The 18,383-nt window shown below is 43.7% G+C and overlaps 1 protein-coding gene across 1 annotated transcript in view; it reads right to left on the bottom strand.

Annotated features, from left to right (window-relative positions):
• The window catches only part of LOC126263568 (uncharacterized), a 316,932-nt gene extending 299,458 nt beyond the window's left edge, over positions 1-17,474 (bottom strand). The window contains exons 1-2 of the mRNA XM_049960660.1: positions 17,352-17,474; positions 17,043-17,175 (exon numbers count right to left, since the gene is read on the bottom strand). Of these exons, the coding sequence (XP_049816617.1) occupies positions 17,043-17,175; positions 17,352-17,474 (256 nt within the window). The remainder of the gene's footprint in view (positions 1-17,042; positions 17,176-17,351) is intronic.
• Between the last annotated feature and the right edge of the window lie 909 nt (positions 17,475-18,383).

Consider the following 18,383-nt stretch of genomic DNA (forward strand, 5'->3'; position numbering starts at 1 on the left):
CCCATAGTGCTCAGAGCCATTTTAACCATTTGAAATTATGAGTCATGGTACCCCCGACATTTAATTCAAATATTAATAACAATGTGCCAAACACCTGATATTTTGATCAGTACCAGAAGGACTAAGGATATTAAATTAAAAGCTACTCAAGGTCGAAGACAAGGGTGTAGTATTTCACAAATACATTGACCGAATCGTTAAAAAAGGAAGACAGATAAGTTCCAGGATAAAATTAATCATGATACACGAATAAATGTTTTACTCTTTCCAGATGATCTTAACAGTCAAACAAAAAAGAGAATGTGATCGTCAGACTTATGCGCATAGACTTGAATAAGAGTGCCGAAGAATACAACTCAAAAACAGTATTGGTTAAAAACAGTCTTGGTTGCAATTTTAGTTTTTTATCTTTCAACTACGCGTTTCGCCTTATTTAGGCACCTTCAGGTTATCTACATAGAAAACAGAACAAATACATCTATTTAAGAATCGCGTTCGCGTTGTGTAGAATTGGATAACCTAAAAGCTGTATGCCACATATGGATTGGACAACTCAAAAATTTCGTTGCCTGAAATAGAGTAATTGTACAGAGTGACCCACGTACCGGTTGATCATATCTAGGCGAGTTGCTTGTGAAGTGGCAACACTGTCTCAAAAGTTGGCTACACTGTGTTTTATCGGAAAGTTGAGTGCAGCTGTCTGTTAAGCGTCAGTTGAGAGAAGCTCGTATTGTTGTTGCAGAAATGGGGCAGTTTGCATTAGAATAGGGAATTGATATTGTGAAGTTACATAAAGAAAGGCTATATCAAGTAATGTAAAGAAATATTTCAAGCGAAGGAACCCTACGACTAGCACTATTCAAGATCCGTACAAAAAAGGGAGGGGTGTAGGATCCGTTCACAATGTACAGAGGAATAGGAGTCGGACAGTGAGGACCGTTGAAACCACAGACAGAATTCGCATGGACTTTACGAGAAGTCCCCGAAAGTCGCTAAGGTTATCGCAGCGGGCCGGCCGGAGTGGCTGAGCGGTTCTAGGCGCTACAGTCTGGAACCGCGCGACCACTACGGTCGCAGGTTCAAGTCCTGGCTCGGGCATGGATGTGTGTGATGTCCTTAGGTTAGTTAGGTTTCAGTAGTTCTTAGTTCTAGGGGACTGATGACCTCAGAAGTTAAGTCCCATAGTACTCAGAGCCGTTTTTTTATCGCAGCGGCCTGGTGTATTTCGTACATCGTGTACTAAAAGATATGAAATTAAAACCCTACTGTGTGAGCGTGGTGCAAGAATTTAAATTTGAGGAGAATTGAAATTTGAGGATCAGGAAAGAAATTGTAACTGGCTGTTAGCATCGGTTGCTAATGGTTAATTGGACCCCTTGCTCAATTGGTTTCATTTGTCAGATTACGTAAATTTTCAGAATTGCAGATACTGGTCGCAGGACATCCCACATGTTCTGCAAGAAGAACGTCTCCCCTCAGAGTAGACAGGTGTGCGTTGTCCGGCAGACGAGTTACAGGCCCCATATTTCTCAATTACACCTCAAACTTTGCCAAATATCTAGACATCTTTGACTCTTTCTATGCACAATGAACAGATACAGAGAAGCTGTGCGCAGTATTCCAACAAGATGGAGCAACCGCTTACACTTCTAACCAAAGTATGACCCACGTCACCAAAGTGTTTCATAAGGACAGACATGTCAGCAGAAGCGTCTGGCCTCCAAGGTCCTCGGACTTGATTAAAAAATGGTTCAAATGGCTCTGAGCACTATGGGACTTAACATCTGTGGTCATCAGTCCCCTAGAACTTAGAACTACTTAAACCTAACTAACCTAAAGACATCACACACATCCACGCCCGAGGCAGGATTCGAACCTGCGACCGTAGGGACTTGATTAACATGGTGTGATTTTTATTTAAGGGGCACACTAAAAAGCAATATGTATGCTGACAGTCGTCGCACAATAGACGATCTCAAACGGGACATCGCTAGAGAATTTAACAACATCACGGCTGCAGAATTACAGCGTGCTACTGGTAAAGTCTTAACTTCGTCAGATTCCCACGGCCACCACTTCCGGCATTTCTTAGAAACAGATAACTATATATATTCTATCGTTTCTGTTACCTAATGATTTTTAATTTCTTCAGTATTATTTTAATATCGGGCGCGAGGCGTACCTGTTTTATGTGGGACACACTGTATTTCAGGGGAAATATCCAGTCCATTCAAAGATAATTATAAACAGAAAAACACAAGAAAAAAATTAATTTCTGATATCTAGAAACAGACATACGTTACGATGAAGATCACGATACATAAACTTAGATTCAGCTCTTTTAAGACATATTTGGTACTATAAACAGAACGTTGAATGACACCAGAATGACGATTTATAAAGTAGTGGCAACACCAGTTTCAATGTATGGAAGTGAGACTTGCCTGCCTACAGAGAAGATCCAAACAACGGAAATGAGATTTTTTAAGAAAATTTAAAGGATGCTCAAGATTAGACAGAACATCTAACGAAGACATAAGAACAGAAAGTGATGTTTATAATATTGGTGAAAGAGTGGACGACTGCAAAAAAAATGGAAAGGACATATTAACGGTATGAATGAAGATAGATTCCCAAAGAAGATAAGGCTTTATAAGGAAGAAGATCCTGGGACGCCTAGGAAAATATAGGAACAACTCTGAATGTGAACTCTGAACAGGTATTTTGCCTCGACCGTGAAGTGCAAGAGGATAAGAATGATACGAAGTCTTTATTCCACAGTAATTGGACATTCGCGGTAAGTAATTTTTCGTACTTTGATGCATTTCTATCTGCGTCATCAGCAACAGCAATTATTCGCCATAGCTGACTGAGTTACTTGACTCATTTCCAGTTATACCCGTTGGATCATAGGGCAGCAGCAAAGACCTTCTATCTGGTTCTGTTGGCAGCCAAACATTTCACTTCACTCCATGTTTTACCAGCTTTCAGAGCTTTTTCTTCCACCGTTCTTTTCCATGTCTTTTTGGGCGGCCACGTCTAAGTGTTCCCTGTGCGTCCAATCCAGTGCTGCCTTTTCAACAAAAAATGGTTCAAATGGCTCTGAGCACTATGGGACTTAACTGCTGAGGTCATCAGTCCCCTAGAACTTAGAACTACTTAAACCTAAGGACGTCACACACATCCACGCCCGAGGCAGGATTCGAACCTGCGACCGCAGCGGTCACGCGATTCCAGACTGTAGCGCCTAGAACCGCTCGGCCACTCCGGTCGGCTGCCTTTTCAACAGCTCCTTGTTGTTTGCGTATTGTGTGACCAATCCACCTCCATTTTCTTTCTATTATTTGTTCACGGATTGGTCGCTGGTTTGTCATCTCCCACAATGCGTCATTTGATATAACATCTGGCCTCCTCACATTCATATTTTCCCGAAGAGACCGGTTAATGAAGACTTGCAGCTGGTTTACAATAATGTTTGTTGCCTTCCATGTTTCGCAACTGTACAGGAGGACTGACTTTACGTTGCTATTGTACAAGTGCAGCTTGGTTCGTCTCGAGATGTTCTTATTACGCCAGACAGGGTACAGTTGCACAAAGGTTCCATTTGCCTTCCGTATCCTACTCTTTACATCCTCCTCGGCCCCTCCATCTTTACAGACGGTACTTCCTAGATATATAAAGGAATCTACTTGTTCTAATTCCTTTCCATACGCTGTTCAGATCGCGCTCGCATTTCCTTAGTTTTCTAAACATTTATTTTAAGTCCTGCAATTTCTGCTTTCTGTTTCAGTTACTGCAGCTTTTCTTCCATGTCACGCAATTTTTGCGAGAGCAGATAGATATCGTCAGCAAAGTCAAGGTATTCAAGCCTGTCCTGCATTCCCCACTGAATACCTCTTCTCCTACCATCAACAACTCTTTTCATTACGCTATCCAGTATCAACAGAACACGGTAGGTGACAATACATCCCTGCCCCATCCCAGTATTTGTTTGAGTAGATTCAGAATTTACGGCCTTTAGATTTGACTCATTTATCGTGTAACCGAAGTTTCACGGATTCCTTTTAGCACTCACATGGATGACCTCACTTTTCGTTATTTAGGGTCAACTGCCAATTTGCGCACCATACGGTTTTTATACAAAATAAAGTTTATGCTACATCACATATGCTTCATCCTGTGCATATACCGAAATAATACCAAGATAAGAAACAAAGTATTTTCGAAAACGCTGTTTACAGAGAGTGTCTGGAGCTCGTGGTCTCGCGGTAGCGTTCTTGCTTCCTGAGCACGAGGTCCTAGGTTCGATTCCCGGCGGGATCACGGATTTTTCATGTGCCCCGAGATGACTGGGTGTTGCTGTGTCGTCATCATCATTCACCCCTATTATGTCGGAGGAAGCCAACGGCAAACCACCTCCACCAGGACCTTGACTAGTACGCCTGTGTAGGTCTTCCGCATCGTTCCCCTACGCCCTGTCAAGAAGCATGGGACTATATTTCCACAGAGAAAACTCTTTAGCTAATTAGATGTTAACATTGTATTGTCTTAAAACCTTCGTCATTCATCGAAGAACCAACCTCCAACCTGACTTTCAAAAAATGTATTCGCAATTATATTTGTATCTTTAACAGAAATTTACCTGCGGAATGAAATATTACTTCGTTTCATATATCTTTCGGTGCAGTCAAACGCTGCAGGAGATTTCACCACTGTAGTAAAGAAACCTTTACTAAAAAAAACGAATTAGGATAAAAAATAATCGTATTCCAGATACGGTCGGTCGCTGATCCAGATGTTGCTTTCAAGATAACGACGTCATGCGCGGTCTATATCAACAATGGACTGAGCGTAGTACGCTATGCGCAAACCGTAAATTTTCCTACACTACGGTGGACGCTGGAGTCACGTTCCTTCGCGATAGATAACAATGGGAGTGAAACAAGATTTCACTGCTACTAACGGCATCTGTGCTGACCGGTCGAGAGGTTTTCTGCGCTCCTGCGGGAACCGATGCAGACTGGTCCTCATCCTCTACAACTACATGGATACTCTGCAAATCATACTTAAGTGCCTGGCAGAGGGTGCATCGAACCACCTTCACACTAATTCACTATTATTCTATTCTTGGGAGAGCGCGGAAGAAACCTACACCTGTATCTCTGCGGCCGGCCAGAGTGGCCGAGCGGTTCTAAGCGCTACAGTCGGGAACCGCTACGGTCGCAGATTCGAATCCTGCCTCGGGCATGGATGTGTGTGATGTCCTTAGGTTAGTTAGGTTTAAGTAGTTCTAAGTTCTAGGGGACTGATGACCTCAGAAGTTAAGTCCCATAGAGCTCAGAGCCATTTTTTTGTATCTTTGCGTGCGAGCTCAGATTTCCTCATTTTACTACGAAGTCGTTTCTCGCTATGTAGGTTGGCGTCATCAAAATATTTTCGAATTCGGAGGACAAAGTTACTGATTGAAATTTCATGAGAAGATCACGCCGCAACGAGAAACGCCTTTGTTTTAATAGTGTCCACCCCAAATCCGGTATCATGTCCGTGACACTCTCTCCCCTATTTCGCGATAATACAAAACGTGCTGCTGCTCTTTTAACTTTCTCGATGTACTCCGTTAAACCGTCGGCACACGGACCGTGCATCCGAACGTTGAGCGTTGAGCGTGCCGAGTTTCTGACGCCATAGCGTGGAATAGCACGTTCGGGAGTCTTTCCGAACGTGCAGAGCAATATCTGGCATGTCAGATATTCTGAGCCAGCGTCTGAGCGTTGACCAATGAGATGGCACAACGCCACCTACGTCACACGCACGCCGTCTCTCTTCAGTACAGAGTTGTGCGGCGCCACATTGGCATTCATTTCAAGCCTATACGTACATATGGCGTTTCTGAGCACCAGCAAATTGAGAATCACTGGAAAACCCATTGTTAACTGTGTGATTCGTTCCAATAAAATAATGAGAAACATCGTATTCGTGGCAAAAGAATGATTGTAACTTGCGTATTATGAGAGTAGGCTATTTGAAGGCAGCGACACACTGAGGATCCACCCAAAACGCTTTGTTCTTGGTACAATTTGTTATAATTAAATTTCAATTAGTAACATATCTACGATTATGGTTTACAGCAAGGGGTAACATACTGTGATTAGATGGAATGGCTGTGTTGTTGGCTTAGTGTAATGAGTAGAATCCCTGTCTTGAAGTGCGTTGTTTGTTGGGGCAATGGTTCGCGTCTTGACATATCTAAATTTTTTTCCTACCATTCGCGATTTTATTAGTTTCTGATACTTTCTTATTACTTTAATATAAGTATATACTATAATGTTTGATGTTATGTAAATGTAAGTTCACCGTTTTTTGAGGGGTGACTTTGTTCGATTGGCTTAATCTACTAAACGGCTTGCGCTACTTGTATAAAGATATTTTGCTCCTCTTTCAAATGGTTCAAATGGCTCTGAGCACTATGGGACTCAACTTCTGAGGTCATTAGTCCCCTAGAACTTAGAACTAGTTAAACCTAACTAACCTACGGACATCACAAACATCCATGCCCGAGGCAGGATTCGAACCTGCGACCGTAGCGATCTTGCGGTTCCAGACTGCAGCGCCTTTAACCGCACGGCCACTTCGGCCGGCTGCTCCTCTTTCTTTTACGCTTCGTAATTCACATGTTGCAAAGCTTCTGCTACTGGGTAGGAACAGTGATAAAGTAAGACTGACCTTGGGGTTTTACTAAAATGTGGTAATGATGAAATAATAAATATTATTTATTATTCTTATGCGGAGAAGTATTCCAAATTTGTACCGCAATGTTTGTAATGGAACTTATATAAGCCTGTGTCCTTATTGATTGGACATGGTACTTTCCTTTTCGTGGGCAATGGAGCAAATGTGCCTTTTAACTGAGCTAACGTGGGAATTTTACGCGGGCCCGTTGAGTAAACAGTGTGATTTACGAACTACAAACATCCCTCAACTGCCGCTGGAGTGCGTTGCGATCGCGTATACCATGTTGGGGCCCACGTACCGTATGCACGAGTCGCATCATTCCTGAGCGTTCAGCAGCACGTTGAACTTGGCACGCTCAACGTTAACGTTCGACAGCACGGTCCGTGTGCCGACGGCTTTAATCCCGTCTCGTAAGGATCCCACACAGCGCAGCAGTACTCCAAAAGAGGACGGACAAGCGTAGTGTGGGCAGTCTCTCTAGTACATGTGTCGCATCTTCTAACAAGGGAACCTCCCCATCGCACCCCCCTCAGATTTAGTTATAAATTGGCACAGTGGATAGGCTTTGAAAAACTGAACTCAGATCAATTGAGAAAACAGGAAGAAGTTGTGTGGAACTATGGAAAAAATAAGCAAAATATACAAACTGAGTAGTCCATGTGCAAGATAGGCAACATCCAGGATAATGTGAGCTCATGAGTGCCGTGGTCTCGTGGTTAGCGTGAGCAGCTGCGGGACGAGAGGTCCTTGGTTCAAGTCTTCCGTCGCGTTAAAATTTTACTTTCTTTATTTTCGCAAAGTTATGATCTGTCCGTTCGTTCATTGACGTCTCTGTTCACTGTAATAAGTTTAGTGTCTGTGTTTCGCGACCGCACCGCAAAACCGTGCGATTAGTACACGAAACGACGTGCCTCTCCAATGGGAACCGAAAACATGTGATCGCAAGGTCATAGGTCAACCGTTTCCTCCACAGGAAAACACGTCTGATATATTCCATACGACACTGGTGACGGTAGGTGCGTCACATGAGAAGAATATGTTGTCGACCCACCTAACTTGTACACTTGGCGAATGGCTAAAAAGATTCTTCTATCTTGCCCGATTTAGGTTTTCTTGTGGATGTGATAATCACTCCCAAAACTGTGATGAAAACATAATAGTTTGTCACATAATCTGCAACAAATGAATGCAACAGTTTCACTGTTTTCCCTGTGCTCTGTCAAAACACATGTTTTTAACGTTTTCAAATTTTTCCGTGTGTAGACCGTCAAATCCTGCATATGTCCAAGCAAATCTGAACATGTCCTGGAATTTTGGAGAGAGAAGTTGATTATGTGTGGGTGCCTGAACTTTGATAATTGTCTGAAAATAAGAAATTAAAATTTTCATTCGAGAGGAGACTTGAACTAAGAACCTCTCGTTCCACAGCTGCTCACGCTAACCACGGAACCACGGCGCTTCTAAGGTTATACTCTCCTGGGTGTTGCATATCTTGGCCATGGGCTATTCAGTTTGTGTATTTTGCTTATTTTTTTCATAGTTCCCCACAACTTCTTCCTGTTTTCTCGATTGATCTGAGTTCAGTTTTTCAAGGCCTATCCACTGTGCCAACTTATAACTAAATCTGAGTGGGGTGCGATGGGGAGGTTCTCTTGTAAGTATTCTGCCAGTGAAACGCAGCCTTTGGTTCGCCTTCCCCACATCATCATCTATGTCATCGTTCCAATTTAAGTTGTTCGTAATTGTGAATACTAGTTATTTAGTTGAATTGGCAGCCTCTACATCTGTATGATTTATCGGGTAACCGGAATTTAATGGATTCCTTTTAGTATTCGCGTGGATGACCTCAAACGTTTCGTTATTTAGAGTCATTTACCACTTTTAGCACCATAGAGATATTGTGTCTAAATCATTTTGCCTTTGGCTTTGATCGTCTAATGAATTTACTAGACTAGACGGTAGGCCTAAATGTCAGTATCATCTGCAAACAATCTAAGGTGGCTGCTCAGATTTTTCCTAAATCTCTTACATAGATAAAGAACAGAAGAGGACCTAGAGGAAGGCCAGAAATCTCTTCTGTTTTACTAGATGACTTACCGTCAATTACAACCTCTCTGACAGGAAATCACGAATCCAGTCGCAGAACTCAGACGATGTTCCATAAGCACGCAACTTGGTTACACGCCGCTAGTGAGGTACGGTGTCGAAAGACTTCTGGAAATCTAGAAATACGGGATGAATTTGAAATCCCTTGTCGATAGCACTCAACACTTCGCGAGAGTAAACAGCTTTACCTTGCAACTGAAGGCTGTAAAAATTGTTTATTTCTATACATATACGGTTGCTGACGTGCTGCAATATGTTGAAGACTAGTAAACAGCTTGTTGTGTTTCACAAGAATGGTGTTGCCTTAATCCGCGCTGACTGTGTCAATAGACTGTACTCTTCGAGGCAATTCATAATGTTCGAACGCAAAATAAATCAAAAATCCTGCTGCATATCGACGTTAGCGATATGGGCATGTAATTTACTGAATTACTCCTATACTGCCTTTCTTGAATATTGGTATGACTAGTGCAACTTTCCATTCTTTGTGTACGGATCTTTCATTGAGCGGGCGTGTGTATATGATTGCTAAGTACGGAGCTATTGGATTAGCATACTCTCAAAGGAACCTAATTGGTATGCAGTCTGAACCGGAAGACTTGCTTTTATTAAGTGATTTAAATTGCTTCACTACTCCGGCAATATCTACTTCTACGTTACTCATGTTGGCAGTTGTGCTTGATTCGAATTCTGAGACGTTTACTTCGCCTTATCCGGTGGCGGAATTTCGGAAGGCTGTGTTTAGTAAATTTGCTTTAGTAGCACTATCATCAATAGCATTTCCATTCTATCGCGCAGAGAAGTCATTGAATGTGTCTTGCCGCTAGCATACTTTACGTACGACCAGAATGTCTTTGGATTTTCTTCCAGGTTTCGAAACAAAGTTTCGTTGTGGAAACTGTTATAAGCATCTCGCACTTGAAGCCCGCGATAGACGGCAGTGCAGACAGTACGTCAGAAATGAGCTCCGTACACTCACTTTAAACTCTCCACCGAATTTGTCATCTCCGAACTCTACGTCTGCGTATGCCCGCAGTCTCGACTCAGGGTGTAAACAAAAAAACACCCTGAAGGAGGTCACTTGCAACAGTGACCGAAACGTCGGTAGTTTCATGTACTAACAATGCGGTCACAAACCCAGAAAAATTGTATTGACGGTGACAATGGTGGCGGAAGCCTACGTTTAGATCGACTTGTGAGTCTCCTCTGCAGCCCACTCGTCACGCGAATCTGTTGTCGAGTACAAGTGGACTCGGCTCGCTCTAAAGGAGGGAGAGTACGTGAGTTCACACGGGATTCCCGCTACGTACGCAACCGTTTTTACAGATATTCGCGCCATTAAACTGTGAATTGCCCTTCAATAAAGTCGTTATTGGTTTTCCGTCTTGAGCTTACTACAATTTGATTAAAGAGAATCTTACACGAGACGCATTTCGCTTTAATTTATCAAGCATCTTTCGTGGCTATTCTGCAAACTGGATACATACGCTTGTATATTTTTGGTTGTTTTAGATCAAAAACAGCGCTTTGTTTATAAAGTTGGAGTGCAAGTTACTCGAGCGTTTCTCTATATACAGGGCTATTACAAATGATTGAAGCGATTTCATAAATTCACTGTAGCTCCATTCATTGACATATGGTCACGACACACTACAGATACGTAGAAAAACTCATAAAGTTTTGTTCGGCTGAAGCCACACTTCAGGTTTCTGCCGCCAGAGCGCTCGAGAGCGCAGTGAGACAAAATGGCGACTGGAGCCGAGAAAGTGTATGTCGTGCTCGAAATGCACTCACATCAGTCAGTCATAACAGTGCAGCGACACTTCAGGACGAAGTTCAACAAAGATCCACCAACTGCTAACTCCATTCGGCGATGGTATGCGCAGTTTAAAGCTTCTGGATGCCTCTGTAAGGGGAAATCAACGGGTCGGCCTGCAGTGAGCGAAGAAACGGTTGAACGCGTGTGGGCAAGTTTCACGCGTAGCCCGCGGAAGTCGACGAATAAAGCAAGCAGGGAGCTAAACGTACCACAGCCGACGGTTTGGAAAATCTTACGGAAAAGGCTGAAGCAGAAGCCTTACCGTTTACAATTGCTACAAGCCCTGACACCCGATGACAAAGTCAAACGCTTTGAATTTTCGGCGCGGTTGCAACAGCTCATGGAAGAGGATGCGTTCAGTGCGAAACTTGTTTTCAGTGATGAAGCAACATTTTTTCTTAATGGTGAAGTGAACAGACACAATGTGCGAATCTGGGCGGTAGAGAATCCTCACGCATTCGTGCAGCAAATTCGCAATTCACCTAAAGTTAACGTGTTTTGTGCAATCTCACGGTTTAAAGTTTACGGCCCCTTTTTCTTCTGCGGAAAAAACGTTACAGGACACGTGTATCTGGACATGCTGGAAAATCGGCTCATGCCACAACTGGAGACCGACAGCGCCGACTTCATCTTTCAACAGGATGGTGCTCCACCGCACTTCCATCATGATGTTCGGCATTTCTTAAACAGGAGATTGGAAAACCGATGGATCGGTCGTGGTGGAGATCATGATCAGCAATTCATGTCATGGGCTCCACACTCTCCCGGCTTAACCCCATGCGATTTCTTTCTGTGGGGTTATGTGAAAGATTCAGTGTGTAAACCTCCTCTACCAAGAAATGTGCCAGAACTGCGAGCTCGCATCAACGATGCTTTCGAACTCATTGATGGGGACATGCTGCGCCGATTGTGGGAGGAAATTGATTATCGGCTTGATGTCTGCCGAATCACTAAAGGGGCACATATCGAACATTTGTGAATGCCTAAAAAACTTTTTGAGTTTTTGTATGTGTGTGCAAAGCATTGTGAAAATATCTCAAATAATAAAGTTATTGTAGAGCTGTGAAATCGCTTCAATCATTTGTAATAACCCTGTATATTCTCCAAACCACTGCTTCTCACCTCCTTGCTAACCTCCTTGCTAGCAGCGGTTGACGTCGAAAGACCTCTTTTCACTTGTGCACTTGGCAGTTTTTGCCATTCTGCATATTTCTTGCGCTGCATTGGGGGTCATTTATACTTCGCCTTTATAAAACGAACTAAAGTTATGTGTCTTTCTCTCCCTGCACGGCATTACAGTGTTTGTGCCTTTGTTTTCGTGCGGGTTGAGAGCTTTGCCAGCCTATGAAACTACATGGATGGTCGTTATAGGACAGAACCTGGGAGGAGATGGTAGTGATAAATGGAGCGTGTAGTTATATGTGCGTATTTAATGTTACATTAAGTGGTCAGTCAGTTTAAAGAGTGTGTGTTGAAAGTCTCTTCGGGTTTGCTGCCGGATCCTAAAATCAACTTGACTCGATATTTCGGCGACCCAACTGGTCGTCATCTTCAGGAGAATGCTGCTTCTGGTGATGAGTCCCGCTGAGAACTGACGCCAGGCTGCAAATCGACGTCCTACATAGGCCAGCGTTCAGTACACGGCGCATGCGCCGCCCATCACGGTCGCCGCCCTCCAAGACAGGGAGGTGGCGCCGACCTTAGTGGAACACTGCTGGCAACGATATATCGCACTCAGGGCCTCACCGAAGAACGTTCAGTTTTTATGCGAGACAATACAGGATTCCAAGTCTTGCTAAGAGGAAACCCACTGTCTCCGCTGATTAAATTATCCGCCAACCTAATCTCAATCGCCTCTTTATAGACACTGTTCCAAAAACCGGAAATGTTGGCAGCTACCACAGTTTCATCAAATTTCATACTGTGTCCCTCATTTAAGTAGTGTTCTGCTACTGCCGATTTTTCCGGCTGTTGTAGCCTCGTATGACGGCGACGTTCCACACACCTGTCATGCACTGTGCGATCGAACGGCCAATGTAAGTCTACCAACATTGACACGGAATTTTGTACACAACGGGTTTCCTAAGCCCCAAATCATCTTTCACAGAGCCGAGTGGTGCCCTAATCTTAAAAGGTGGACGGAACACACCTTAATGTTAAAATTCCTTAAAATTCGTCCAATCTTAAACGATATGCCTCCAGGATAAGGAAGAAAGGCCACCGATCTATGTTCCTCTTCATGCACCTCCGGAGATGGTCCAAACTCCATAGCCCGACGAATTTGCTTCTCGGAGTATCCATTTTTCTTAAAAACAGCCATCAAATGTGCAAGTTCTTGGGTTAAGCTGTCCGCGTCGGAAATGGCATATGCTCTCCGTATCAAAGACCCAAGGACGCCACTGCGTTGGTGTGGTGGATGACAGTGTGCGTCGGCTTTCGGTGAACACTGTGTCACAAAGTACCTTCTGGTTTTTTTATAAACCATAAAGACTAAAAATGGAGGAATCCCATCACTTTCAACCTCTATAGTAAATTTGTAGCGGGGATGAAGACAGTTGAAGTGGTCCAAAAATCTATTAAGAACTTCATGTCCACGCGGCCAGACGAAAAAGGAATCATCCACATATCTCCAGAAGCACGTTGGTTGCAAAGCTGAAGTCCTCAGTGCCATATCCTCGAAGTCCTCCATAAATAAATTGGAGACTATGGGTGATAAAGGACTACCCATAGCTAAAGGACTATTCATAGCCACTCCGTCATTCTGTTCAAAAATGTTGCCGTTAAATAAAAAATACGTGGATGTCAGCACATGAAGACTAAGCTTCACCAGCTCTTCATCCAGTTTTTTACTGATCAAACTAAGGGACTCTTCCAGAGGAACTCGTGTAAAAAGGATCCGGCAGCAAACCCGAAGAGACTTTCAAGACTTATTGCGGCGGGAAAGCCTACGTAATCACATAAAGAATGTGCGGTTTGCCAGGTTGGTCTGGTCATTTATGAGTTGTCTCTTTTTTGTTATGATCTTTTGAATGTGTTTGTTTTCTTGTGAGGTGAGGAGTTTTTTGTTGTTGTTTATCCTCGTCATTTTAATGTCAATGTCTCTGGTGGTCATTTTATGTTGGTGTAAGTGTTTTGAAGCCGGCCGCGGTGGTCTCGTGGTTCTAGGCGCGCAGTCAGGAACCGTGCGACTGCTACGGTCGCAGGTTCGAATCCTCCCTCGGGCATGGATGTGTGTGATGTCCTTAGGTTAGTTAGGTTTAAGTAGTTCTAAGTTCTAGGGGACTGATGACCACAGCAGTTGAGTCCCATAGTGCTCAGAGCCATTTTTGAAGTGTTTTGAAAAAGTTGAATGACTTGTCCTATACTTTCATGCTATGACATGTTCTTTGTATCTGGTGTCAAATGTTCTGGTTTGACCTATGTATCTTCCATCACAAGTATTGCATTTCAGTTGGTATATTCCTGATTGCTGATATAGATCAGTTTTTCCTATTGTTTTGTTTGGAAAAATTTGGAAATTTGTGGTAAGGTCTATGGGACCAAACTGCTGAGGTCATCGGTTCATAGGCTTACACACTACTTAATCTATCTTAACGGTAATTTCCAAGAATGTTTGCCTATCGAAGCTGCAGGCTCCAAACGATAATCGGACGTGCGATTCTAAGTCGATCATGCGACTGTGGTGGCAGGCGTTATGAGTGTTTTTATAGTGATCACTACAGCAGCGACAAAAGAAGAGTTGTAATTACAAAAGAAACTACTTACCTCACTCGTCGGCGACGTTGTCGTCGTGGGAAAGTCCGTTTGATGTATATGCTACGGGAAGCATTCCGTATTTGCCGTAACCTGTGTAGACTCTGCCAATGTCTCGCAAAAATATGAGTAGAATGTCACATTTCCGGAAAAAATTCAAACAATTTTCTACGTTGCATAATCATGGAATTAGATTCATCCACGTGGGGTAATCGGCTGAAAAAACGTCTATAATACCAGACATCCCACTCAGTACCGTCGTAAATCGTTTGAGTTTTCCTAGAATCTCACAAATAATCTATCATAACGCCCGCCGTCACAGTTACGTGATTGATTTAGAATGGCACGTTTGATATCTACCGTTTGGAGCCCGCGGCTTCGATAGGCAAACAATCTTGGAAATTATCATCTTAACTTACGCTAAGGACAACCCCCCCCCCCCCTACACACACACACACACCCATGCCCGAAGGAAGACTGTAACCTCCGACGGGGAAAGTCTCGTGAACCGTGACAAGGCGCCAGAGACCGCACGGCTACCCCGCGCGGCAATTGCTCGTTTGGTGGGCTATTTTTATATCACATTTTTTAAAAATAGTAAAAACTGATCTATATCAGCACTCAGGAATATATTAACTGATATGCAATACTTGTGATGGAAGATACGTAGGTCAAACCAGGATATTTGACACAAAAGAACACGTGAGAGCACGGAAGTATAGGACAAGTCATCCAACTTTTTCAGAACACTTACACCAACATCAACATAAAATTACCACCAGAGAGACTGACGTCATAATGATAACAACAAAAACACCTCACCTTACAAGAAAACAACCACATTCAAAAGACTATAACAGAAAAGGAACAACCTGTCAACCACACACTCATAAAACTGACTGACCACTTAATGTAACATTAAATACACACATAACTACACGCTCCATTTACCAGCCGGCCGCGGTGGTCTTGCGGTTCTAGGCGCTGCAGTCCGGAACTGTGGGACTGCTACGGTCGCAGGTTCGAATCCTGCCTCGGGCATGGATGTGTGTGATGTCCTTAGGTCAGTCAGGTTTAAGTAGTTCTAAGTTCTAGGGGACTGATGACCTACGATGTTAAGTCCAATAGAGCCATTTTTCCATTTACCACTACCATCTCCTCCCAGTTTCTGCCCTATAATGACCGTCCATGTAGTTTCACAAGCTGGCAACGCTCATAGCCCGCACGAAACCAAAGGAACATTACCGTGCAGGATGAGAAACATAACTTTAGTTCGTTTTACAAAGGCGAAGTGTAAATAATCCAAACGCTGCGCAAGAAATACTGCAAAATGGCAAAAACTGCCAAGTGCACATGTGAAACGAGGTATTTCGACGTCAACCGCTGCTAGCAAGAAGGTGAGAAGCATTGGTTTGGAGCATATATAAAGAAATGCCGCAAGTAACTTGCACTCCAACTTTATAAACAAAGCACTGTTTTGTATCTAAAACAACCAAAAATGTACAAGCGTATGTATCCAGTTTGCAAAATAACCACGAAAGGTGTTTGATAAATAAAAGCGAAATTCGTCTCGTGTAAGATTCTCTTTAATTGAATTGTAGTAAGCTCAGGACGGAAAACAAACAATAACTGATTTTAAAAGGTGCTCCGAAAGATGCCATGCGATTAAAGGTACTATTCATTTACTTCATACAATCAATATTTCGGCCTTACAGTCATTCTCACGTGCAAGTTGAAATGCCACAAAATGTCTGTTCTACCGAAATGACAGGAGCAAGTTATGTACCAGTATATCGACTGATCGGTTAGCAGCGAATGTTTTCTCTGTTTGTACATAAAAATAAAATTTTATACCGACTCAAAAAATGTCTAATAATTACGTTGACGTACACACAGTTTCGAGGTGTTACCGAGTCTGCAACGATAGTACCAGAAAACATGACATGAGCATGAAGTGCAATCTCTAAACGACGATTATTAAAATAAACTACGAAAATTGAGTGATAAGCTTCACGACTTGCTGTTAGTCCATAAACGCGAGCTGCCGTGACCAAATGGAAACAGAAATGGCGCAGGGATGTAACAATGATGTCGTTCCGTGCCCAGTTTTAGTTTGACGCAGCACGTGTTTTCTCATAGAGGGGAAGGAATTAACAAGAATACAGCCAATTTCTTTGCACTGGACGAAATTTGTATGTTTTTCGTCTGTTAGCGTGAAACGTATTCCAGATGTCACTCTATCTCTAATGGAACACATTTTCAATTGTGTAGTTTCGATCAACTAATTTTCGTCTTACATCTCCAACAGTTTCACAAAACACAGCTTCATTAAAGGCCAGCTGATTCCCACAACCGGTCATTTCGCCTTATCAGTGGTACTTTGCAACAACAAGATAGCGTACTAATATTAAGTTACGACTAGCGTTACACTCCAACATGCTTCAGGAAAGGGGAAGGAATCGACGAGTATGAAGCGACCGCAGCACCACGGTACTCAGACTCGTCATACTGGCGAAACTACAGCGGGAACCTAAGCACTGTTGTAAGAGCGACACTTTGATTTGTGCAGTACGTAACCCGCAGTATTGTATTCACTCCTTTGCTGATCCTTAGCGCAGCCAGACAGACCTACCTGTGCGATCAGCAGGTGGACGTGAGCCGAAGCCAGGCCACGTGACGTGACGAGGTGCTCTGGGCGCGCCGCGGCGGCGGCAGCTGCGCGCTGGCCAGAGAGAGACGCGCACTGTGCCGTAATACCGCGCCGGCTGCTACAGCTGTAGCTGCGCTGTTACGTCACGCGGGGCAGTCGGTCGGTCGGTGGGCCGCTTTTCACTTTTGCGGCCGCTCGCCGCTCCGCTGACTGGCGCCCTACCTGCTGGGCCGGTGATGTCGCTGTACAGGCACCGGCGCCGGCGACGCTGCTGCCGCCCGGCGGCGGGACACGGCACTTGGGCCGCCCGTTCTGTTTCCCTGTGGTGCGGCCTTCGCAACGGACGACCGACACAGGTGATCTGTCTCGTGCGGAAACTGCAGAGTCGCCGTGGTTGATGTGGTTACCCGCCATCGCCCACCTCGATGTCCCTACGGGATCGCGGAAGGTAACCGAAGTGTGCCACCTTCGCGAAACCACTTCCTGGGGAACCTGCTGTGTGCGCTCCAACTCTTTAGATTTACATGATGTTGTTGTTGTTGTGGTCTTCAGTCCTGAGACTGGTTTGATGCAGCTCTCCATGCTACTCTATCCTGTGCAAGCTTCTTCATCTCCCAGTATCTAGTGCAACCTACATCCTTCTGAATCTGTTTAGTGTATTCATCTCTTGGTCTCCCTCTATGATTTTTACCCTCCACGCTGCCCTCCAATACTAAATTAGTGATCCCTTGATGCCTCAGAACATGTCCCACCAACCGATCCCTTCTTCAAGTTGTGCCACAAACTTCTCTTCTCCCCAATCCTATTCAATACCTCCTCATTAGTTATGTAATCTACCCATGTAATCTTCAGCATTCTTCTGTAGCACCACATTTCGAAAGCTTCTATTCTCTTCTTGTCCAAACAGGTTATCGTCCATGTTTCACTTCCATACATGGCTACACTCCATACAAATACTTTCAGAAACGACTTCCTGACTCTTAAATCTATACTCGATGTTAACAAATTCCTCTTCTTCAGAAACGCTTTCCTTGCCATTGCCAGTCTACATTTTATGTCCTCTCTACTTCGACCATCACCAGTTATTTTGCTCCCCAAATAGCAAAACTCCTTTACTACTTTACGTGTCTCATTTCCTAACCTAATTCCCTGAGCATCACCCGACTTATTTCGTCTTTTTACCTACTTGATCCCCTGCTGCCTTCACTACTTCATCCCTCAAAGCTACCCATTCTTCTTTTACTGTATTTCTTTCTCCCATTCCTGCCAATTGTTCCCTTATGCTCTCCCTGAAACTCTGTACAACCTCTGGTTTAGTCAGTT

The sequence above is a fragment of the Schistocerca nitens genome, chromosome 6, assembly GCF_023898315.1.
Source record: "Schistocerca nitens isolate TAMUIC-IGC-003100 chromosome 6, iqSchNite1.1, whole genome shotgun sequence".
In the NCBI taxonomy this organism is placed as follows: Eukaryota; Metazoa; Arthropoda; class Insecta; order Orthoptera; family Acrididae; genus Schistocerca; species Schistocerca nitens.